The 25,560-nt window shown below is 46.7% G+C and overlaps 1 protein-coding gene across 1 annotated transcript in view; it reads right to left on the minus strand.

Moving 5' to 3' along the window:
* The window catches only part of LOC144762697 (glutathione S-transferase-like), a 281,385-nt gene that overhangs the window by 39,030 nt on the left and 216,795 nt on the right, over positions 1-25,560 (minus strand). Inside the window, exons 5-6 of the mRNA XM_078647939.1 lie at positions 23,575-23,716; positions 18,244-18,375 (exon numbers count right to left, since the gene is read on the minus strand). Coding sequence (XP_078504065.1) covers positions 18,244-18,375; positions 23,575-23,716 — 274 coding nt within the window. The remainder of the gene's footprint in view (positions 1-18,243; positions 18,376-23,574; positions 23,717-25,560) is intronic.

The raw sequence follows: 25,560 nt of genomic DNA on the forward strand, positions 1-25,560 counted from the left end.
AATGAAATAAGAGGTGGGAATTACAGTAACAAAACAAAAAACAATGGAATTAGGTTAGCACAGGCATAGAAAACATTTACAACAGTATAATAACTTGGAACATCAGGGGAATGCCAAGCGGCCTTGAGTGTCATGAAAACGGATGTATTAATTCTGGAAGTGTGTTTGGAAGAGAAGCGATTTGAGGTCTGTTTTGAAAGTCTGGGTCGAGGTGGTGGTAAGGAGAAAAGGAGGAATTGAGTTCCAGATTCTAACTACATTGCCGGAGAAGGATTGAGCCATCGATCTTTTTTTAAGGTAGGGGGCTCAAGCAGTAATTTTTCAGCATTGTGTGAAGGTCTAGAACCTCCAGAGATTTTAAGTTTATTAACCAGGTATCGAGGGGAGGAAGTGTGCAGGGCTTTGGGGGTGATACAGGCGGTCTTTTAGAATGACCTTGCTTCAATGGGAAGCCATCGAAGAGAGAGCAGTATGGGTGTGATGTGATCATTTCTTTTGGCACCAAAAACAAAACGAGCCACTGAATGGAGTACGGATTTAAGAGGGGACAGGTTGGATTTGGGGAGGCCAGCAAGGAAAGAATTGCAATCGTCCAGTCTAGAAAGAACCGTAGATTGGACAAGGTTTTTAAGTCTTGCTCCGGAATGAGATGTCGAATCCCCCAGAGAAGGCGCAGTTGGTAACGTGCATTCTTTGCAATGGAATTGATATGGGAGTGTAGATTGAGACTTTTGTCTAGAATGACACTAAGAGATTTAGTGCTGTCGACGATAGGTTTGTTTAGCTTATCCATCCAAGATTGAACAGAGGGAGGAGAAAGTGAGGTAGAGAGAAGGAGGAATTCAGTTTTGGAAGGATTCAGAATGAGTTGATGAGCTGACAGAGGTGAGAGTAGTGTTGAGGATTGAGATGTTGTGTGAGGAAGACATCTTAAGGTAGATGTGGGTGTCATCAGCATTGAGGTGGTAACGGATCCCAGATTTACTACGGAGATTTCCCAAAGGTTCCAAATAAAGATTGAACAGAGTGGGAGCGAGGATAGATCCTTGAGGGTAATCCACGTTTACAACAAAACTTTTTTACACAGACTTTGACCCCCGCATACCATTTCTCCACGAGGACTTTGACCCCGCATACCATCACTCCGCATTTTTTTTACAACGTGTGTGCATTTTCCACGCATGCCTTTACAACGAATTAGGTTGTAAAGGCATGCAAGGTAAATGCACACACGTTGTAAAAAAAACAATTTGGGAGATCTACGTAGTTGTGAGGAAACAGAGGCTCTTCCGTTTCCTCACTACGTTGTGCACCGCACCTTAGAGACATACGACAGACTTCGTGAAGAAGGAACCAGTAGGAGAGAGGAACCACGAGGACAGAGAGGTAAGGGGGATTGGGTTAATTTTTTAGGGGTGGAGGGAGTCGTGCTGGGGTAGTGTTTTAGGGTTTAGGGTAGTGTTTGTGTAGGGTAGTGTTTTAGGGTAGTGTTGAGGGGTCGTGCAGGGTAGTGTTTTAGGGTTTAGGGTAGTCTTGTGGTGTTTGTGTAGTGTAGGGTTGTGCTGGGGTAGTGTGTTAGGGTTTAGGGTAGAGTTGTGGTGATTGTGTAGTGTAGGACAGTGTTTTAGGGTTTAAGGTAGTGTCGGGGTCATGCAGGGTAGTGGTTTAGGGTAGTGTTGTGGTGTTTGTGTAGTGTAGGGTTGTGTTGGGCTAGTGTTTTAGGGTAGTGTTGTGGTGTTTGTGTAGTGTAGGGTCGTGTTGGGGTAGTGTTTTTGGGGAGTGTTGTGGTGTTTGTGTAGTGTAGGGTACTGTTTTAGGGTTTAGGGTAGTGTGGTGTTTGAGTAGTGTAGGGTCGTGCTGGGGTGTAGTTTCTATATTCCCAATAGGCTCTGCGCATTGGAATAATATAAACAGCAGTGTAGACGTAGGACTGAGGTCGACTAGGTCTCTACTGACTATATTAGACTTAAGGTTTGCCAGCTAGCTCAGAGGTCACTAGAAACTTTCTCGAATAAACGAAGAGGAGTTTAACCTCCCTGGATAGACAAGAAGGGATTAGCTTCTGACAACCATAAAACATGACAACTTTGCTCCCTCAGAATAAGAGTGTATCTCTAGAGTCGTGTGAAAACAATAGACAGCTATTTCACTCAGTCAAGTGTGCATACTTAGTTTCACCAGAGTGCAGAGAAAAGAGAGACGGGCGTTTTCAATAAAAGGTGTTATTTATTGAGCAGTCTTCTTTCTCATGCAAGAGAAATGAATTGCCACAATTGCAATACTCATAGTAAAGTAAAGTGCGTACAGTAAAAGGAGGATTATAAAATAATACTGTAAAAGCATTGATATGGTTTCTTAGCCATATGATACTTTAAAATAGATAAAATATATACATACAAATATACATTGACTAACGTACTCAACTGGTGCTTCTAAATACGCCTACCCCTGTGTACCTGACCTAAGCCTAAATAAGTGGGAAGGAGTAAGTAAGTAGCAGTTTAAGTTAAGTTGGGTTTGCCAAGAATCTGACTCAAGAATTCTCTCCAAGGTTTTAGTCAGCTCCGTACCTGGGTAATAGAAAGCAGGAGGTCTTGTATCTCTCTCTCTCAGGACTCGATATCCCAGTAACCCGCGAAGGTATCTGGAAACACCGGAGCTGGATTTCTCGGCAGGAGAAAAGACAGCGTCTCTCTCAGTGCGTCAAAAGGGAGGGGCAGCGTCCGTGGGCTCTCGCATCAGCTGGGCTCTCGGGCAAGTAGATAGCTGCTCTGCTCCAAAACCACCACCGTGTCTTTGCTTAAGGCAACGTTGGTATATTTATACCTGAAAGGTGCCGGGTTTGACCTAAGGTTGGACATAAGACGTCAATAAAGATGTCACTAAGAACTGGCCGTTCTTACAGTGCTTCACAGGAGTTCTAGGACGAAATCAAAATAAAAGCAATGGGGATTTCCCAGGTTGCTGGAGGTTTGGTTTGTTTAGAGAACTCGTTCTTTCTAGGAGTCCGGGGAAGTAGCCTTGCTTAATGTGACTGCATGGGCTACGACTAAATATGGATAGTATTCTTATGCCTTTATAGGGAAATTATTTATTATAACCGTACAAGGGCATAAAATAGAAATATCGATTTAGGTTCCTAGATAAAAACACAATAACACCACCACAACCGCACACACACACAAGCACCACATACACACAACCACAACCAACCACAAAACCACACAACCACACAACCACACACAACCACACAACCACACACAACCACAACCACAACCACACAACCACAACCACACACACACAACCACAACCACACACACACAACCACAACCACACACACAACCACACACACACGCCCACACAACCACAACAACACACACAAGCACAACACCCACAACACACACAACCACACACACACAACCACAACCACACACACAACCACACCGTCAGTGCACACTTTCACCAGGCACAGACACCACCAGCCGTCAGTGCTCGCTTCCACCAGGCACACACCACCAGCTGTTAGTGCATGCTTTCACCAGGCGCACACACACCACCAGCCGTCAGTGCACGCTTTCACCAGGCACACACACACCACCAGCCGTCAGTGCACGCTTTCACCAGGCACACACACACCACCAGCCATCAGTGCACGCTTTCACCAGCCACACACACACCACCAGCCGTCAGTGCACGCTTTCACCAGCCACATAGATACCACCAGCCGTCAGTGCACGCTTTCACCAGGCACACACCACCAGCCGCCAGTGCACGCTTTCACCAGGCACACACACCACCAGCCGTCGGTGCACGCTTCCACCAGGCACACACACCACCAGCCAGCAGGGCACACTTCCACCAGGCACACACACCACCAGCCATCAGTGCACACATCAATTGTTAACGCATCCACAATTAACTATTGTAGCAATCGCAGTATGGCGCACTTTACTTTTAAACATATTCATCTAAAGCGCAGCATGCCACCATTGCTACAAAAATAAATACACATTTTTTTGGCCTACAATTAATAGACTTTTGTTGCAATTGGTGTTGCAATATTTAGCAATGCAAATAGCTCAAACTTAATTAATGCGAGACCTATTGAATTGCAAATGCTTGTTATTTATGCACTTTGACCACTGCTCACAACTCAGTAAACTGCTTGAGCATGAAGGGCAAAGCAAAATGTACTGTAACAAAATGAGGTGCATTTTTTTTCCCGTGCAGCATAATCCAGCGAGTCACTGAGAAATGTTGCACAGATAGGGACCGAGTTCTTGCGCTCTCATCACTGACAATTTAAAAAGGCACCCGGAGATCTGACAAATGCCACTGTAGAGTTTGATGCCCAGTGCGGCGGCACTGCCTGCCAGTCCGCTTCCCAGAGCTGGGGTGGCGTGACATCACCTCAGACTACCCTTGCCAAAAGAGCACCTATCCTAGAGGTCTTCAAACTGGGGGCGGGCCACCTGTGTGGGGGGGGGGGACCTGATATGATCTTAGGGGGCACCAGTCTTTGGCCAAGAGAAGCATCATGCTTTGTTTTAAGTGTTAAAAACATGAGCTGCAGTAAGCTACCTTATAATGGGCCATCACCAATAACTTTTATCATTTATATCCTGACTGGGAGTATGTTTAAAAAAAAGAAGAGGTAACATAGCTTAACTGCAATGTTTAAATATGTTTAGACATATTTAAACGTTGCCAATTTAGCAGAATAATTGTGAAAAAATTAAGGGGGAGGGTGCCGAGGATTTTTAAAAAAAATTTTTTTTTTACAGAGGGCGGCACAGCATTAAGAAGCTTTTAGACCACTATCTTAGCCTGACCTGAAGCACCTAGAAGTCAGCATGCCTACTGGGAGAAGGAAGGAGCCTGAAAACCCTGCAGAAGGAGTGACTGTCCAGGAGAAGAGATGTGCACCAGGACCCTGTTGCACGTGGGCTGCCAAAAGAGGAAGGCTGCAGAGCCTGATCCGAGTCTGTGTCGTCGGACAGCAAACTCTCGAACTGCGGTTCCTGGCGAGAAATGGGCAATGCAGTCAGGGCTGTGATGATCCTAGTTGACACGACCTGGCTGAGCCAGTGTGTCCAAGAAGAAACTGTAATGCAACCGGACTACTGTGATTAAGAAGAAACTGTGGCATGACCGGTGCTGTAGTGCCAAAAATGCGCGGCTGTGCGAGCCACATTGCTAAAGAAATGAGGCCGATGGCGGGGTAAACCGGCAAACTGAGATCAGCCTGTGTATTGTCTCACCACCCAAGGAACAGTCTGTGCACGGCCGCATCTCGAGGACCGGACTGCACTAATCCCAACGCACTTGCCAACCTGCTTTGAGTGATATCCGGCTGCTACCAGGGACCACCGTCGCTGCCTGCGAGACCACCCCAGCTGTCAGAGGAACATTATAATTAGCAGTGGGTTACGTTAACCTCACATCCAGACCCATGTAATTCAGTACAGACAGAAACCCAAAACGTAAAAGAAAATGTATGTAAATGAGTGCTATGTCAGGCCGCACCTTTGCGACCTACAGGGTGCGAAAAAGAGAGTGGTCGGGTGCCACGCTCAGCGTAGTTATAGGATGGCCTGGAGCACACGGAGTTCAAAATTTGAATCCAAAGTGGTGGTATTAGTGATTCATCAATCGTCTACACGCAATATATGTTTGTTTTTTGTTCAAGTTACCCAAAATATCGTGTTTTCAAATAAACTCAGTGTCCATAGCTGATGGAGCAGTATGTACAGTAGAATTCTTTTTTAAACAGCACCAGTAATATAATACTGCAACAGATGTAATAGAAGACTTCTTGTAATACAGTTACCAGTCCTTTATCAGACGTAGTTTATACAGTTGAAGGCTTCATAGAAGAGGGATACAGCCGACACGTGTTTCACCTAAGCACATTTTTCCCAGACTGGGTTATCCGTGTCACAGTGGGACTCTAAAAGAGGTAAAGCTCTCACTCTGTGTGCATTTGCAGTGTTTCTGGCTGGCTGTAAGTCAGCTCTGCTGGGCCCTTTGTGTTACTGGATGGCACAGTATCTATTAAGCTCATCTGTAGACCTGCTATGGGTAGTAACTGGTGCGTTAACCACCCTACATAAACTTGCTCATCACTAATCTGCAGTGCCCACTCAGTGTCATTCGTGCATAGAATGCTGCCTACAAGAGGTTCAGTTTAGTTTTGAGTTGCACTGGTGCTTCTCTGGCTCTTCCTACTCATCACTGTTTAGATTCACTCTCCACACTACAGCAATGTGCCCCCAGAGTATCAATCAGTCTCATATTCATTGCAAAGGGGTCCGTAAGATAATGATGGCACTTCTGGGGCCAGACTTGGTGAGGTTTCTTCTATGACCCATCAACATACAGGGTAAGTCTGAGTCTCGCCAGGCTGGAGCTCAGGGCCACTCCTGAACCAAAAGGTGGACTCTGAGCTTGGTGCATTTCAGCAGACTTGAGCCACCTTCCACAGCATCCCTGCATCGCAGCCCCTTCGTTGCATACTTTAGTTACACTGCAGCAGCTTCCAGGGAATGCTAGATTGGGGACAAGTCAGACCGGTCAAGGGGTCTTCTAAACCTGTTCGGCATTATTTCAAAATAAACTGGTTGTTGCCATGTACGGGTCACTGTTGTGAAACGGACTGCTAATGAATAACGATGGAGCTTGCCGTTTGCCTCACTTAACCCCCAAAGACTTGGTCAGAATCCTCCTATCTCCAATGACACCCCCCACTGCGTGTCACCACGCAAAGGCTAAGATTCACTTCCGGGCCAGTGGCTGGACTCAAAGCTCTCCAGTTTCTGCCACAGAGACTGATGGAAACACCAACACCAGCACCCTTCCTTTTTTTTTGGGGTCATGGCTGTGGTGCTTTGCGTGTCTCACAGTCTAATGTGGTCTCACTTCTTGGAGGGCTCTTTGCTTGTTTAAGGCTGCCGTACGTAGTGCAGAAACAAACATCGAAGCCATGTAAAACTTGATCATGACTTAAATAACAATTTAAACTGGAAATGATATAGGCAGCTCAGCAGAGTCCAGAGGGGCCTTTGTTAGAATGAGGTGAAATGTGGCATTAAAAACGGAAGGGGGTGAGGTTAAACGATTCAGCACCTAACTAAAGATATCACATAGAGGTCAGCGATGTAACTGCGATCGTTTGTAAGATGTGTATTAATGAATGAACAACACAGGAATAAGCCGTAAGTGGGGGCGTTGTCTGCACCACCACATGCAAGTTAGCTGTAACATGGAAAATCATAGCCACTTCCTTCGGCTCATCGATCACACAACGAAAGCCTTATGTTTATATTTTTTCAGAAACAATCCTGGTGTGCGGTACCACAGATCTTGTGTGGGTGTGATGTTGTGAGACAGCACCCATTCACATGCGCTATCCAGCCATTTCAAAGTTTTGTAGGGAGTGGTTTAGCAAACTATGTCTTTATGGGAAAGATATTTAGATGGCGCTTGCAATGAGCTTTGCTGGTCTTGTGATATTGTTTATCCCAATTGTTTACAGAGTTTGTGCTTTGATTGAAAGTGAATGAAGGGGAGTTTCATGCTTTCAATCAATCAGGTACTTGTATAGTGTGGCTGCCCACCTGTAAGGGGCTCAACGCGCTGGGGGGGGGGGAAGCAGGATGGTGGGGGAAGGGGTGGTTGGAGGTCTGCGGTTAAGTCAGGTGAGTTTTGGTGAGTGAAGAGTGGTATACAGCATAACACCTCAAACTCATATCACTTCTAGGCACTGCTAAGCTCAATAGAATTGCTAGGCTATTCTTACTAACATATATACTAGAGCTCAGCCTGTTTCCAACCACTTCAATTTCACCAAGATAAGGGCAATTAGGTGTAGGAAAGTGGCTCTGTATATACTGCACCAATGTAAGGTTCAGTGCGCACAGGGTCCACAGTCCCCAGAGGTATGGCAGAGGTTAAAGTTAGATATAACCTTAATCTCTAAAGTGGTAGCTTGATCGAGCAGTAAGGCAGTATCAGAGGACAGTGTAAAGCATTTGTTGTACACACTCAATCAGCAAATGGTCTCACACCCTCAAGAACTGAACTCTAGGCCAATTGCTTTGTATATAAAAATATATTGTTGTTTATTTTAGAACCACAAGTAGGTATAAAAATACTTTCTCAGAATGAGATGTTGCAATAGAATACTTTCAAATAGCAATAGTCTTTTAAATGCAGTAGATACAGTTGTTGCAATATGCAACACAAGTTAAACACAATGAAACATTTCCTAGCTAACGTAACAGAAAGTTTCAATTCTATTAAAGACTCGGAGGTGAGGATTATGCTATCACTTTCTAAGCTGTATTTTCACAGCAGCCATTTTAAACCTCAAACTTGGACCTCTTATCCCAAATACCCTCGGGAGAAAGTGGTCAAACAAAACAAAGAAGGGACACCATATCCCTCAGTCCACAACAACCAATCACAGTCCGAGATCGTCCTCTAGTCCCTCTTCACTGCCCTGTTCCTCCTCTTTCTTTGCTGGGAAGCGTCTTAATCCCGATCAAGTGTCCTGCTTCCGGAATCCGATCCCGGAAACCAAAGAAAAAACATCAGGACCCAGTCTAAGAAGGAAGGCTTATGCATCAAAGCGAATACAAAGCAACAACCTGCGAGATAAGCATAATCAATCAAACACAAGATTCTGACCTGTTCAAAATCGACCGAACAAGACCATGTTAAAACCAAGAACATCGTCTCACAAAATCCAGATCAAGAAATCAAACTCATACTTACTCCCAATGAAGGATGGGAATCGCTGCGTCGATCTGCGGTGGGATAATCCTTGCCTCCGAGTCCTTAATAGAATTGAAACTTTCCGTTACGTTAGCTAGGAAATGTTTCATTCTATGTCAGGACCGGAGGCTTCGGATTATGCTGCTTCAAAGCTTACTTACCACCAAATGGGCCATATCAATGACCGGTTCTAAATAAAATCTCTTAAAAGTGGAATCTGAGGACCAGTCAGCTGCATTCATTATGTCCTCTAAACAGGCACCCAGAGAAAAAGCTTGAGAGGCCATTGCACCCGTGCAGAATGAGCCCCAAACTGCCGCAGGCTAATGCCTGCCTCCTGCATGACCCAACGCACCCAACGTGCGATAGTAGGGGATGAAACCGCCTTGTGAGGTTTCTTGAGTGCAATTAAGAGCTGCCGCTCTCCGGGAGGACGAAGTTCCTCGCACATCTCCTCATACGCTTTCAAACAACGGACCACACAAAGTTTAGGAGAGTCCGGGAACGCTGGGTACTCAATAGTTCGAGTAGGAGTCTTAGTCCTGAGACAGAAAGTGAAAGACATTCCCAAAGGAGAAAAAATTCTGCCCGTGACGTCTAGAGCTCGTACGTCCGAAACTCTGTGACATGAAATCAAACAAAGAAGCACCGCAAGCTTCGCGGACAAATCTTTATGGGAGAGAAACTCGTTGTGCTGCCATGACAGAAAAAGATCAAGCACTCTATTAACATCCCAAAGCTCCGAGTATCTGGGTTTCCGGAGGCAGCGATAACCGGAGACCCCTCAAGAGCCTGCAAACAAAGGGATGCTCTCCCACCGGCTTGCCCCCCAGCGGGGAATGACCTATGGAAATCGCCGAACGGAAGGTGTTGACGACCGATAAGCCAGGCCTGTTGAGCGAGGTGTGCCAAAAAATTCAAGACCTCGACCACGTCTGCGACCATGGGATCACAACCCCGTCGCACACACCAACGACACCACCTTGTCCAGGCGGAGCGATAACGTTTGACCATGCTGTCGGACCAAGCCCTGGACAAGAGGTTCTCTGCGAACTGGGAAAGGCCCGGGAGTGACCATCTTTCCCTGTAATCCTCCACGCCATGAGGTGGAGAGAGCCCATGAGAACCATTTGATGGGGAACTCCGTCCGGATTGAGGCGAAGCTCTGGAAAGTGGGGTCGTGGGATTGGAAAATCCCAAGAAAGTTCCAGAAGAACAGGAAACCACACTTGAGACCTCCAAATTGGTGTAATGAGAACCATGCTGGCTTGCTGCCGCCAAATCTGGGTGGAATCTAGAGTGATCATGGCGAAAGGCGGGAACGAGTAAGCGGTTTCCTGCGTCCAGTCTTGCAGGAACGCATCCGTGGCCACCGCCAGAGGGTCTGGCCTCCAGCTGAAGAAACGAGGCAGCTGGTGGTCCAGCCTGGAGGCAAAAAGATCCACAGAACAAGGACCCCAAAGTCCCGCACCCGACGAAACACGTCCGGATGCAGCTTCCACAGACTGAAATCCCTGAAATTACGCGAATGCCAGTCGGCCACCAAATTCTGACGACCCGGGAGATACTCCGCCGTCATGAGATGTGATTGTTGAGGCAAAACTGCCACAAATTTGCTGCCATGTCCGAAAGCACCTTTGAACGAGTACCGCCCAGGTGATTTATATACCGGACTGTTGAAACGTTGTCCATCTTCAAGAGGACGCAAGACTGAACTCTGTCCTTGGTCCAACAACGCACAGCGAAGGAGCCTGCCAAAAGCTTCAGGCAGTTGATGTGAAGCTCCTGTGGGGACCACGAACCTCCTGTGGAGAAATCTCCATATCGAGCGCCCCAGCCTGACCTGCTTGTGTCTGACTTTATGACTAGGTTCGGGGCGGAGCCAAAGATCGCCCTCCCATTCCATGCTTCCATGTGGGAGAGCCACCAACGCACCTCCTCCATCACTTCCCCTGACAGGGTTACTGGATGGGAATATGGGAGACCTTTCCGCAAGTACTTGGCTTTGAGTCGCTGCAACGCCCGATAGTGAAGGGGCCCCGGAAAGATAGCATGGATCAAGGCTGACAGTAAGCCCACGATGCAGGCTATCTGATGCAGTGGAACCGTGCCCTTGGCTAGCGCCCGTCTGAACTTGTGGCGCATTTTTGCTATTTTTCGCGACAGGAGACTGAGAGTTGCTGTTGTGGGGTTGACCACGAAACCCAAGAACATGACGCGCTGGGCCGGTACCAATAGGCACTTTTTGATATTTATGACAAAGCCGAAGCCCTCCAACAGACTCACTGCCTGTTGCAACTGATCCGAAGCGAAACCGGGTCTTGGGCCAGCAAGAGTATATCGTCCACGTAAACGATGAGACGTGTCCCTCTCGCCCTGAGGTACTCCACCACTGGTTTGAGAACCTTTGTGAAGCACCAGGGGGCGGAGGCCAGCCCGATGGGAAGGGTAATGAAGTGATAAACTTGACCTTTCCAAAGGAATTGAAGAAACTTCCTGCAAGGCGGAAAAATAGGGATGGCGAAGTAAGCATCCTTTAAATCCAAGCGGACCATCCAATCCGCTGGTCGGAGCAGATCCCGGAGGAGGTGAATACCCTCCATTTTGAAATGACGGTAAACCAACCAAACATTGAAATCCCGCAGGTTGAGGACTGGACGTTGACCCCGTCCGACTTGTCCACTACAAACATGTTGCTGATGAAACCGAGAGGATCTAAGGCTGTGCAGCAAATAGCGCCTTTGTCTAAGAGAGCGGAGATTTCCGCTCCTATCAGGGCCTCTTCGAACCGTGAAAAACGAATGGGATTGAGCGGGTATACCTGCTGAGGTTCGCCGCAGAATTCTATTTAAAACCCCTGCACTGTCTGAAGGACCCACACACCTAGAAAGCGGGCCAAACGTCCTCCCACTCCCACCAGGGAAGAACAAGAAACACTTACCGGTGTTAGCAGAGTTGACCCCTCCGTAGAAACCTCTGCCTCTGGAACGTCTGCCACGGGACGGGTAAAAGTTGGGAGTATCGTGCCTGCGTTTGGTACTACCCTTGCCTGGAGCCTTGTCCCCTGGAGTTATTGGTGCTGGTAGCGGGTACCTGGCCGGTCCAGCGGACCCTGCCTCGACCGTCCCCACGGAAAACCCGTGAATGAAAGAATGTTTTAATAGACGATTGGGCCCTGTTCAAAGAGGTGAATGTATTAACAAATTTTCCTAATTCTTTTATAAAGGGTTCCCCAAATAAACCTACTTGGGCTACAGCTCCAGCCTCCGAATCCACCAAGTCTCCCAACTTAGGGTCCACCTTGATAAGGAAAGAACGGTGGCGCTCTGTGGAAAGCGCGCAGTTCACATTTCCTAAGAAGACTAATGCCCTCTGAGCCCATCCCGAGAGGGCCTCCGGCAAAATCAAGGCACTTGAAGCTTTGGCATCCTCCGCCATATCCAAAACCATCGTCATGGGACCGAGGGCATCCAGGAGTTTATCCTGGCATGCCCTCCAGGAACGATTATCCCCTTCTTGGGATCCTTGATAAACTTAGCGAGAAAAGTCGCCATTCAGGGGTCTAACTCAGGGGTCTGTGCGACTTTCCCGTCAAGGGAGGGGCAGCGGTACTCCGAACGGAGACGGCTACGCACCTCCTTCCTCATAGAGGTGGAAATCTTACAGGCTACATAAGCGGCCATCTTGGCCGAAGGCGCTCATTCAGAGGAACGAGGATGTACAGCCAGTTCAGGGTCTAGCATATCTGAGCTAATGAAAGGAACCTGAGGGACCGATGGGGGCGGTGAAGGGGCGGGCCACCATGGCCTAGAAGGTCCCGGTTCCTCATCCGTATCCCCATTGACATCATCACCCGTGTCCTGAGCCAGGCTGGGTGGATCAGTGGGCGGCGCAGGGGGAGAAGGGATCACAGAAGGGCACTGCGGAGCATTGTGGGCCATTAAAGCACCCCACAGCCTCTCAAAGGCATCCTGATTCACACCATCCACTTTGGGGGGTTTCGCCGGTACCGGGTCACTAGAAGGGACCGCTTGCTGATTAGAGAACGTAGGAGGAGCCCACCGAGCACAGAACTGCTCCAAACGTTTACAAAGGCGCTCCTCCATAGGGCCCATGTCCTCTTCTACGGCGCGGTAGATAAATAATCAACTGCGTCGCAGAAATCCTCATCCCACGGTAGCTGGTTAAGGGGATCCTCTCCCCAGTTATTGTCTCCCTGTTGGGACATGCTGAAAATCCAACTGACCACTGGATGCACGGGAAAGCAGAAAAAGAAACCAGTGGAAACCCCCTAACAGTTTACCTGATGGAAGTCAATATGCAGCGACATTCACAGGGTAGAACCCTTTATTAAATGCAAACACAGGTCAAAGACCTGAGGGACACAATAGGCGTGAGGGAGAAGGGAACACCAAACACCCTGGGACGTGTCCCCTCCAGGCCCCAATTCACCTGGAAAAAAGCCTGCGTGCTGCAAGCACCAAAATACACCCAGCGGGCGTCCAAACCACTCAAACACTCCTACTCATGTAAACGAGCGTCAGGCAGGCGGGAGCGAAGCGCTACAGACCCTCAAAGAGGGCATAGGTCTCCAGGGGCGTGAGGCAGGCTGGCAATGGTTGGCGGATTGCAAAGAATGTCAAATCGAAAAATTCTGCGCACCGCGCTGCCAGCGAGAGGAGCCGTCTCGTCAGTGAGTCGCGGCAGCGCCCCTAGCAGTCGGGGTTCACCGCGCCTCACCGACTGTCTTGTCAGCGGAGACGCGTAAGCCCGGAAACCGGACCCGCAGGCTGCTCTACATGCCAGCAAGGAGCCGAAGCTCCGTCCAAATGCCACACTGCCACACCAAACAATGCCTAAGCGGGGAGACGGCAAAAGCGCGTTGCGGCGTTCACCAGCGGGCTGACATTTTCGCAAAGCCTAAGGTGAACCCTAGAATGCGCCGGCACTGACCGTCACAACAACACGTGGCACAATAAAAGAAAATCGCACATAAATTGCAAAGAAAGGGCACGGGATGCCAAAGTCAATCCCGCGACCGCCGGTATTAACAATTGCACAAAAATCACAGAGAAACGGAAAAACACTTCTCTCCGGCAGCTGAGCAGTAAAGAGAGACTAGAGGAGGATCCCAGACTGATTGGTTGTTGTGGACTGAGGGATATGTTGTCCCTTCTTTGTTTTGTTTGACCACTTTCTCCCGAGGGTGTTTGGGATAAGTGGTCCAAGTTTGAGTTTTAAAATGCTGCTGTGCAAATAAAGTATAGAAAGTGATGGCACAATCCGAAGCCTCCGGTACGGACATAGAATTCCCATTGAGCTCAATGTTATAATTCTAAGTAAATGCAATAAAATCACTTGGATCCTGGATTCAGCCCTGGTGCATCTCCAATAAACAGTTGAAAGAAATCGTTTTTGTTACAAATATTCCTTAAAAATCACCTGTGTATGTTTTGAAAATCGACACTTAGAAGAAATTTTGGGCAAAACCAAGCAATGTTATCCTATGGAAGGAAATCAGGTTATCGGAAAATCACAGTTGTAATTACTTTTGAGGGACAGTGCTGGGCACAAAGATCCAGCACTGGGATCTCTCCTGGTAACAGGTGAGTAATTTCGTTTTCGTTGATCGGATGATTTTTAAGGAATATTTCAAAGTTGCAAAACACTTAGAAGAATGAAAACCAGCCAATGTTACCCTATGGAGAAAATGTGAGTTATCAGCTTTCAGGTAAGTACTTGACTGGCAGAGATAAGGTTCTGGGGGAAGACCCAGGGTTCTCCCAGGTTCAGGTAGGTACAGTCGTTACACCGTCAGCGGCACAGGGGCAGCCGGGTGCAAAGTGAGTAGGCCCAATGTTAGCCTATGGTGGGTAGGGGGTCTTTGGTGGGTGGCTGCTATCAGGCAGGCCACACGGCTGTGGGAGCTGAGCTCCTGGTCACTTACACAGGGCAAGTGGGGAAGTATGATAGGACAGATGCTGCACTTCCAGTGGCACTCGGGCTGCTGGGTGCAGGGTGCTTTTAGGCCGTCAGGCACCCAATGTATTTCAATGGGAAAGCTATAAGACGATCAAAGGCTGAAAGCTCGGGGACGAAGATTCTTCAGGTGCGACCACCACTTTGAGAGGTAAGCTGGGTAGCGGTAGGTTGGGTAGGCACCCAGGAGCTGGGCACAGGGGGCCATGGGGCGCCGGGTGCAGGGGTGTCTTCTGGTGTTGGAAAATCTTACCCTCGGCTGGTCGCGGTTGGAGGGGTCTCTGGATGTGAGGCTGCAGGCTTCGTCAGGAGCGCCGAGGAGGGCCCTTGGGTGCTGGATTCGTGGTCACAGTCGCCGGGGGGTCGTCCTCGTGGTCTTTGTTCACTCAGGCACAGGCCGGGGTCGGCTGGTGCAGAGTGTGCTGGATTTGCGGTTCCTGGCTGGCACCAGGGGTTGTTGCTGTTTGAGCAGAACCACTGCTCGTGGGAGTCCCAGTCTTTGGATGAGCAAGGCCGTCAGGTCCTCCGGGGTTTTTGAGGTTGCTGACCACAGTAGACGCCGGGATTTAGCAGGAGCAGGTTCAAGGATAAACAGGCCGGTAGGGCTGGGGCCAAGTCAGTTAGTGTCGTCCTCTTGTTAGCAGATGCACGGCAGGTCTTCTTCTTGTTCTTTTCAGTTTCGGAATCGGGATCTGAGGAAGGAAGGTTCAGGGTGCCCCTAAATACTACATTTAGGGGCGTTTAAGGTTGGGGTAGGTCAGGGACCAATGGTTACCTTCCCTGGGGTGAGTACACTCCCTATCCTGCCACTCTCCCGTGGGAGGGGGACAGGAGCCTAATCCTGATAGGGTAGGGCTTCCCATCCTCAAGATGGCGAGAGCCCAGAGTTGTGCTTCACCTCGCCTCCCCCACCTGAGGGGTGGGGTTGGCATAGGCTGGCACACCCCCTTCCCTCCCTTTGGGTATCCCGTCTGTCTTCCAGCCAGAGTGGGGGGCAGAACCGGTGGGGGCCAGTTGCTGAGTACAGCAAGTGGTCTGGAGAAGCTCACAAAGGCCGCATGCCTTTAAAGCTTCCCCTAGCACCTCACCCCAGGATGTGCATTTTTGCAGGCTCACGAGGGCGGACGGCTCTAGACCCAGGGGTCCAGCAACATGTCTGCTGTGTGGCAGCCGAGGCAGCCACTCAGTCAGGACGCTGGTTGTGGGTTAGTTTCAGGGGGCAACTCTAAGTTGCCCTCTGTCGTGCATTGTACATTAAATCCCATACTGGAATCAGTGTGGGTTTAATGTGCTGAGAAGATTGATACCAAACTTCTCAGTCTTCAGTGTAGCAATCATGGTGCTGTGGAGTTCGTGATGACGACCTCCCAGCACCATATACTCTTAAATGGCAGCACTGCACTTACAGTGGCCAGGAATGGACCTGGGTACTGTAGGGGTACAAGGCTCATGCACCTGTACCCATACCACTGGCATAGGGCACCCAGCTACAGGGGCGACTAGGGTATGCCAGGGCAGTGTTTTGTGGGCATGGCACACAGGGATGTGTGCCATGCCGACTCTTTGTTTTGTTCTGCACCCAGACACTCAGCCTGAAAAGGCAGTGTGTGTGTGTGTGTGTGTCAGAGCACAGGGCCTCTAAGGGTGGCACAATAAGTGCTGCAGCCCTTAGGGCCTTCTCAGGTCACAGTGCCCTGGGTACCTAAGGTACCATTTACCAGGGGCTGACATGTGGCCAGAGATGCCAATTGGGTTTAGGCTCTAGTACAGTTTTTAGGGAAGGAACACAGGCCCTGGGTGCCCGATTGGCAGGGACCCAGGGCACACCAAGGAAAAGTGCATCAGTCATCAGGCAAAAAGTGTGGGGGTTACTGCAACAGAAACCCACTTTCCTACATTAGGCACTACTAAACAATGTCTGTGTAAAATCACTATGTCATGGACAAGTGGGTAAATCAACTTTAGAAACCTGATGCTTCGGTTCCAAAGTCAACAATTTAGTCACTTTACCTCATGTAAGTTCCTATTTCATCATTGGACAATAATGTTATTTCTGTGGCCCAGTGAGCAAAAGAAAAATTGTTCACCAGCAGGATGCTGATAGTTTCCGACATACGTCAACTCTAGGTATTTTCTAGGTTTTTTGGCTTTGAGCTGTTCGCTATAAGTAAGGCTCCCCGTTTTCCGTGTTTACAGATTTTTACAGATAAATACAGACAGAAAACCATTTATTTTCCGGTCTGTATCTATTTTTAAACATGGATAAAAACGGAAATTGGGTTGTTTTTGAGCGATTCTGAATGCTGTCAATCAGGACTGCCAGGCCAAAAGCTGTGCGGATTGACAGGCAAGGGATTGGAAAAAAAAGGAACTTTAGTAAAGAGCCTTAAACAGCAGTAGATTTGCACAACCTTGATACTAAAATGTGCAAGATTTCTTATAAGTGCGTAGTTTATCATCTGAGTGTGTACATTTCCTTGAAACCCGTCAGTCGTTCAGGCACAAGTGTACATTAAGTGGTTAAATAAATACAGACATTTACACATTTCAGCATCATTTTTTCACAAAACCTAAAATAAATATGGATAAATACAGGTAAAATTAGCAAAGAATAAATATGGATAAATACAGATGAAATGACAAAAATATAAATACTATAAAACTGGGAGCCCTAGCTATAAGCCACTGGAGCCACCTTTTATGAACTTTGTATTTGAGTCACTTTCCTAAAGCTGAATATTCAAATAGACAGACTGCTCAAGTCTGTCTTCTATTTTTGCAGTTCATAATTATTAATGTAGGAGAGATTATAATTTTCCATTTCTACGGCTATAATTTTTTTCTCCATTGATATTCAAGACCTTTTAGCTCTATAGTCATCGGCTTCTAGGATGGTGCCATGTATTACTTCTTTAAGATTCTGTTCAGTTTTTCATTTTACGTTGTAAATGTCCAGTGTGCTCCCGAATTTGGAAGGTAAGAGAACCCAAAGCAAAATATGAAGTGATTTATACATAAGGAAACACTTTCGTCAGGTAGGAAACCTACGGTAAGAATTGAGACCATATTCCCAATGCCATGGTTTAGTTGAAATGCTAGGAAACGCAAGATTAATCATCCTAAAATAAAGAGATATTTGTTTCTTGAACGACTAAAGGTAGGTATAATGCTGCTGAAACGAAACATCTCAGAATTTCTCCTACATTATGCTACATAATTACATTGAAGAGTTAATAAAAAGTCGAGTTCTGAATCTTAAAGGTGAATTAAAAAACTTGGAAAAAGGTAATACTTTGTGTATCGTGCTCTTGAGGTAAGGACACTCCTGTCAGGTCTTCAGTTTCAATGCTGGTTTAAACATTTAAAAAAATGACCTACTAACAAATGAGTACTGAAAGGCAAGACAGACTGTTTTTCCTTGATATCAATCAGATATTCAAAATGACTTGGAGTTATTATGATAGATAGATACATGTTTTACACAATTACCTGTAGCGCGGGAAAGTTAGCCAGTACCGTGGCCATAAGTTCCTCGACTTCAAAAATAGCTTGAAGCAGATAAACATCCGCAAAGCTCAACTGGTTTCCAACAAGAAAATCCTGACCGTGTTCTCGTAAAACCTGCAAAAGATTAGAATACCCTTTAACATATTGCAAGAGAAGTGAAAAGACTTCAAAATGCAGTATCACATACCTTTGGTAGGACTGTTAATGCTACGCTAAATTAGTGTGCATTCATGCAGCCTACACCCCTCACCCACCCATCAAGGAAAATAAAATGGTTTAAATGTGATCATTTCACCAACTTGTAGAAGAAGCGCAGGGTACTACATACACTTTCAGTGATGACCCAGTAGTAAATCCATGGTAAAATCACAAACTTGTTCAATACAAAGGTCAATGGAAGTAATGTTGAATACTTCTGGCCAAAGTCTGAGACCGTGCAAATGCACTTGTACATAAATATTAAAAAATGCACTGGAGAACACAGAACACTGTAAGGCACATTTACCAATGAATTCACGGTCTTTGATAGGCTAAATAGGTTGCTCTATGGTGAAAATTGATCACCTAGAATATACCAAATGGATTACAGATGATGCTTTATGTGCAATACCTGGATTAAGATTAAATTAGAAAAAGAGTGGCAATTTCCTAAATTAGTAATTAACAAAATAGCAACACAAAAAAGAAAGACCCCCTTTATTGGTTAATACCATATGCCAAAAAGTGTAATGTTAATGACTGGATTCACAATTTCAAAATTTAAACTCATCTGGCACATATTTTTGATATTTTCAAAGGTCCTGAACGGTACACACCAATAAAAAAATGTTTTGAAGTAAAGTTCCACTTTCATACCAAGTTTGGAGTAAATCTGGTCAACTGTTTTTGCAGTAGGAATGAGAAAAAGTTCCCATGGAAGCTAAAATGGGAACGCATACCTTGTTTCACGCACCCGAAAACATTTTTCCCCAGCAGGAAAATGCACAAAACCTGGCATACCGAAGCATAGCTGACTCACTAAGCCACTGACACATTTGGTGCAGATACATCAATTGAGGTGGAAGGGGTTTGGGGGTTACAGGCAATTTTCATTGGGAACTGTGGAAACCTATGGGTATATATGTAATATATATATATATGGTTATCTTGTTCTACATATATACACGTAGATGTGCAGAGTGTAAAATTCTCTCTCACTCACTATAATATTAAACACATTTTACCAAGTTAATTACTATATGTCCTTTAGACACGACTACATCCCGAACCTCTAGACAGAATTACACCAATTTTTTTAGGAAGCTAGAACTTGGAACCCAGGATTGTGCTTTTTGAGATTTGGTGTAAATCTGTTCAGTAGTTTGGGCGATATTAACTGAAAAACAAATGTGTATATCTAGAGACGCAGATTCACCCGCAGATTCACCCGCAGGTAATCGGCGGATTATCGTGCACTAGCGAACTCCTGATTGTCTGGCCACACCTTTAGAGAAAAGTTGTGGCGGCCATTTTGTTTGTCTCGGAACAGTCGCCGGCGTTGAAAACTACTGTGAATATTAAGTGAAGGGTTCAGGAGAGAGGCCCACTGGCCCCTTATGTATGTTTAAAAATGAAATGTGAGGGTGTAGTATGGCCATAAAAATGCCCTAGAAATTTTTTGAGGATCGTTCACGAAATCTGCGGATTTCTTGAAAGTCTCAGCATGTTCCCCGTGTAACTTCACGGGAGATCCGCGGATTTAGCGAGGCTGAAAAAAACCCATAAAAAACATACATATTTAAATACTCTCTCTTCTCCCATACCCAAACAGATACTGCTACACCTACTCACATACCCATACGGACTCTACCACATATTCCGTGTTACACCCATACAGACACTGTCAGACCCAATCATATACCTCTGGCGCAGTGTGATGAATCTTCGCGAAATTTTAAAAACTAATGGAGCGGTCAGGCCAGCTCCTGTGTTGAAGATTTCAAGGTGATTTGATAAGCAGGGGCAGAGAAAAAAGGGGTGGGGGGTCCAAAACGGGTTTCTCCATGTTAATATCATCCCAAACTGCTAAACGGAATTACACCAAAATTGGCAAAAAAGTAGCTCTTGGTTCAGAAAGCACTCTTTTTATTAAATAGTGTAAATCCGTTCAATAGTTGCTGAGAAATTTAAAAATGCCTCTGATATCCATATAAGTCTGCAATCTGATTGGCTGCCAACAGTTCCAACCAGGAAGCGTTGGCAGCCATCTTGTGACTCGATTGAACGGAGTCACAAGAAAAAAGGCAAAAAAAATGGATTTAAAAAAAACAAGAAAAGGGGGCAGGGTAGAGAACATATGACGGGAGTCGCGTTGGGTGAGCGAATAACACAGCAATTGTTTTTCAAAACGATGCACGATCTACTGCGCTTTGTTTTCTTTAAGCCCCCGGGTGGGCCAGGTCCTGGAGTAATCAATAAAATACATGCGGGAGCCCGCGCAGCCCCAGGACAACTACCTCCCCAGGGCTATGTTCTTTAATTATAGGGGCCACACTGGCCACCCCCCCCTCCCCCCGCAGCCCCAGGGAAAGCCACCTTGCCGGGGCTATATTTATTAAATGTTCGGGCCACCCGCCCCCCACAGCCCCGGGGCGATCTATAAAATGAAGTGTGTGGTGGTTCAAACCCCTCCCCACATAGCTCTGGAAACCACCACCTACCCGGGCACAAATTAAGTAAATGCGGTGATCCATTGCGGACCACCACCTCCCCGGAGCTACACAGAAGATGAAAGGGGAGCCCCTCCAGGAGCCCTCAATGGCCCTAGGGACTGCTGCCCCGAAGAGCCAGCTCCAGCAATGTCCTGGGGTGCTCACCCCTGGGACATTGCTGTTTGCTAAGCTTGACAGGAGCACTGTTCCCACCAAGCCATAGTAAACACTGCTTTGGTTCTTGGAAGCGAGACCATGGAAACGAAGCACCATTGCTTTTGGTCAGAGGAAGCCACATGTTAGACGCTCCCACTGCCCAAAAGCAATGTTGGCTCCCGCAGGAGGAGAGGAACCAGCAAGGACCGCGGGGGCAATTGGGAAAATCATCATATATCTAAGGTCTCTCTGAACTCTTTTTCACTGTCTCGAAACTCTGCCTTTGGTGCTGTACTTGCAGAGCGGAGTCTGCAAAGAAACAGATTATAGTGTTCTCAAAATGAACATTGCCTTTTTATCTTGCCACTTGAAGGATTGCCTCCCTATCTCGATAATTAAATATTTTTGCAATGATCGTATTCACAAAAAAATCCTCGAGGGAGTGATCAACACTGGGGCCCTCGCCGCCTCCGGGACCCCCATCACTCAGATGTTATTTATCCTAGCTCTCCCTTATTGATCTTCCAGTCTTGCTGCTATATGGGTAGCGTGCTGTGTTAGAGGGAGTACCTGAGACTCCAGGCGTTTTTTTGTGGCCTTAAGCTGGGAAATATTACTTTCAGCGGTGGAGACTTTATCGCTGAGTTTAGAAAGGTCTGCTCTGATCATTGTAATGTCCACAGATGAAGAATCAATTTTTGGCTCCAGAGTTCCCTTCATATCCCATATTGCAGACATAGCCATTAGGGAGGGCTCTTCCGCTATCTCCCCTTCTGGGACTTTGGTGGGCATCAGCACTGCGTAATTGTCCATCTTGCTAACTTTCAAGGGGCCCAACCCCCTTTGCTTTCACCATTTTCCCCGTTTGTACGTGCCTCTGGATTATACACGTGTCAAGGAGATCTACGCAATAGTTCCTGAGTCACCCCAAATATCCACTCATTGAGGCGCAACAACCTTCTTACACCACCACTCCACTGATTGTCACCTTACTTCAGGGCCTCCAGCTTCTTGACTGCCGCTGGTGAAGTAATTTTGGTATTCGCCCCACAACCCCCAAGACTGGAAGGGGGGGATGGGCACAAGGATGCGGCCACCTTGGGAGAAAGTGGAGAAGGATATCCACCACCACGAATCCTGATGTCAGTCTAGGCCCCTGGTGGTCTCGTCTCAAGCTTCTCTTTCCCTTCAGTAATGTCCCAAAGTTCCTTCCAGCAGTCTTAATTGCCCCCCCAGCAGCTCGATCCCTACAGGGCAGACCCCACTCACCTTCTGCTGTGGCCTCTTCAAGGGGGTAGGCAGAAAGGAAATTACGGCATCCAAGGCCCCTCTCCCCGGTGAATCACCAGGGTTACTCTCGCCCGTCAGCCCTGGCCGGTCTCCATTCACCAGACCGGCCAGTGGCCTGCTCCGTCTTTGTGAATCTGTGGAGGAGGGGGCATGCCACAGGCCGTCCAGATCTTCTGAGCCAGGCCCCTGCCTCAGGCCCAATGCTCTGTCTGCTTTGGACCTAATTCTGCTGCAGCCTCGGGCAAGGCTCAGCGGTCTTGGGCCGCCTTAGGTCACACCTCAGCTCCCAAACTTGGCCAGGTGCGATCTTTCCAGGGACAGGCTCACTGCCTATGCTTCCATAGGGGCTCTGTCAGAGAAGGAGAGCTCGGCAAGAGGCCCCGGTTTCCCGCGCGCACTGCCTAAGACCTCACATATAATATCAATCATGTTAAATGACATTGTGGATAGGATGGAATTTGGCCTTTCTACTGTAATAATACATTTGTGTTTATTAGTACAATTGCTCTAAATAACGAGCAATTGGGCCACATTCATTTAAAGTGGGGGTGTGTTTGGGTATGCGGGAGTATGTGTAATAATAATTTTGTTTTTAAGAACTAATGCACGAATTTTCATGTATTTTTTATTAGCGGTTTTATGATTTAAGTTATTATTGCTTGGAAGAGGTTTGTTAATGATTGCTTATGATGCAAACTCTGCCCAACTTCCATTAGTGTTTAGAAGTAAACTAAAATTAGACGGAGACATGAAATTAGAAAGGGTGAATTCAGATGACTGGTGACTTACATGTGCATATGACGCGTTGTGGAAGTTTCCCCTCAACACTGTTATTCATACCCCACAAGTGGCTTTGGTGGAGACATCATTGGGCGGTCGAAGGCATGAAGCCCCTCCACTCCTGTTAAATCATCTGTAGATCACCAAACATATTATAAAGGGAAGCCCACAAGTAAAGAGTAGGGAGTTAAGGTGGTAGACGGTGCTTCATTCCTGCTGAAGAAACTGGATATTACATTTTTAGTAAGGGAAGATACCACCAGGCTCCAGAGTCATCACACCTTTGCAACACGTTGCATAACACTTCCTAAGTGCTTGTTTTTTAATCTTTCAATCAAAACAAACCATTCTCTACTTTCGTAAGTCTTGTAAATGAATTACTATAAAAGTATCAAACCTTTTCAAAAACTGGGAAGTATCTGGTTGTTGCCCTTTCTATGATGAGCTTCAAGCGGGTTTCCTGGTCATTAGCCGGTAAAAAGGGGTAGAAAACCACCAGGTCCATCAAATCTGCTGTTCCTTCAACATACATGTCAATTCTAAACAAAAAACAATAACTTCCATTAGTTATTAGCTATTTGCACTCGGCATTGCTCTTCATTTCTTCCTTATAATACATTGTCATAACAATTGGCAAAAAGCCTAGAAGTGGCTGACACCATGGACAGACCCCTGCAATCCCCCAAGAACCAGTGACCTGACACTTACAAGGATAATTTTTTGTGGAATATTGTTATTTTATTTTGGCTCTCACCAATGCACACAAGACAATCGTATAAGGATACAACTGCTTCTACAACAGGACTCTCCGCCTACTCTCCTTGCCTCCCCTTGTTCATGGTGTAGATTAGAAAAGCCCCAGGTGCCTCCTCAAGCGCAATCCAGGTTCTCCCCCCTGGAGGTAGGAAGTTTAGTGGAGTGATATCCGTATCCGCTCGCTTATAATGTCTTTTAGTCCATGATAGGCAATACAAAGTTAACATTTTCCACGGCTTTACAGTCCATAGGACAGAAGGTAGAAACAGATTCAGTTTTAGACCATGTGCTAGTAAAGGAGTACTATGGCAAAACCCCTATCTAAATTTAATGAAAAGCGCTTGAGCCATCGGGACTTTGATGTAATCCACGAATTCCTCAAATTCGGGGGCAAATTTCAACGACAGGTAAGTGTCTATTAGATTTCCCATGGCCACTGCGGAGACTTTGGAACAAAACACACAGTCCCAATAGTGAGCGTTGACTATTTCTTGGGCACCAATTCAACTTGCATCAGGTGATAGCCAGTACTCACTCAGTCCTAGCCTACTCTGCCACGTATTCACCATGTGCAAGCCAGGGGATTGTGTATGCTCGAGGATTTGCCAGTATCTCCCTGAGACAATCTGTATGGTCCAAGGTCAGCTACTGTCCATAGCCTAACCCAATACAAAATTGGTTTTAGGCAGGCAATATCAGAGAATTGTCTATTGTTTAGGTAAAACCTTAGCAGGAGCAATGGGGCACTCTTTGGGGGTCTCAGCAGACCTTTGATAAAAGAATGTTCACTTCTAACTAATTCGCCAAGCTTACAGTAACCCCACAGGTCTCGACCCCACATGATTGTGCTTTATATATCTCCAGGGTCAGAGGGATCGATAAGAAGAGGTGTGGTTAGCTGCTATACCGATCAAACTAGCACTGTGTTTTTAATGACAATTAGCTTTTTTCAATTTGTCCAGAGCATCTGTGGTAATCGTTGAATCTGACCCTTAAGCAGGCCCGGCTCTATGATTTGTTCTTTGGGAGGGCCATAAAGAAGCTTGGGTGGCCCATGAAGATGAATGGGTACTAGCCAAAAAATAACAAAGTATTTAATCAATCTGATATTTTAAGTATTGACATCTGTCTGCTTTTGACATTTTTATCAGAATAATCAGCACCCAAAGTGCTATATACTTCGCTTTCTCTGGTGTGCTTCCGGCTTTGGGGAAGGGGAGGAACTTTAAGATGCAGAGCTTTAAGACTGCAGCATGCCCCCGGTCAAGTGCAGTAACAAGAATGTTTCTGGCGACATACAGGGCCACTTTACAGCTTTTCATGTTTTAAAAAAGGTTTGGCAGCTTTCTACTTTGCAAAGCATTGCGATTTAAAAATGAGATGCAATATACACAGAATCATAATTCAGTTTTCAGGTTATCCGTTCTGGTCATTTGTGCAAAATAGCAGGTACGACACTTCGGTGACTTCACACCTCTCCCCAGGCCTGAAAGTACCCTTAATCATTAACCCTATTCATTAAAAAGAAAACAACGATAAGGGAGAGTCCCCAGGGCTGCAAACCCCTGCAAAACATTAAGGTGGAAAACGCTTGCTTTTCAGTTCTGAATGCCCACATGGTAGCAAT

This window comes from Lissotriton helveticus, chromosome 6 (genome assembly GCF_964261635.1).
Source record: "Lissotriton helveticus chromosome 6, aLisHel1.1, whole genome shotgun sequence".
Lineage (NCBI taxonomy): Eukaryota > Metazoa > Chordata > Amphibia > Caudata > Salamandridae > Lissotriton > Lissotriton helveticus.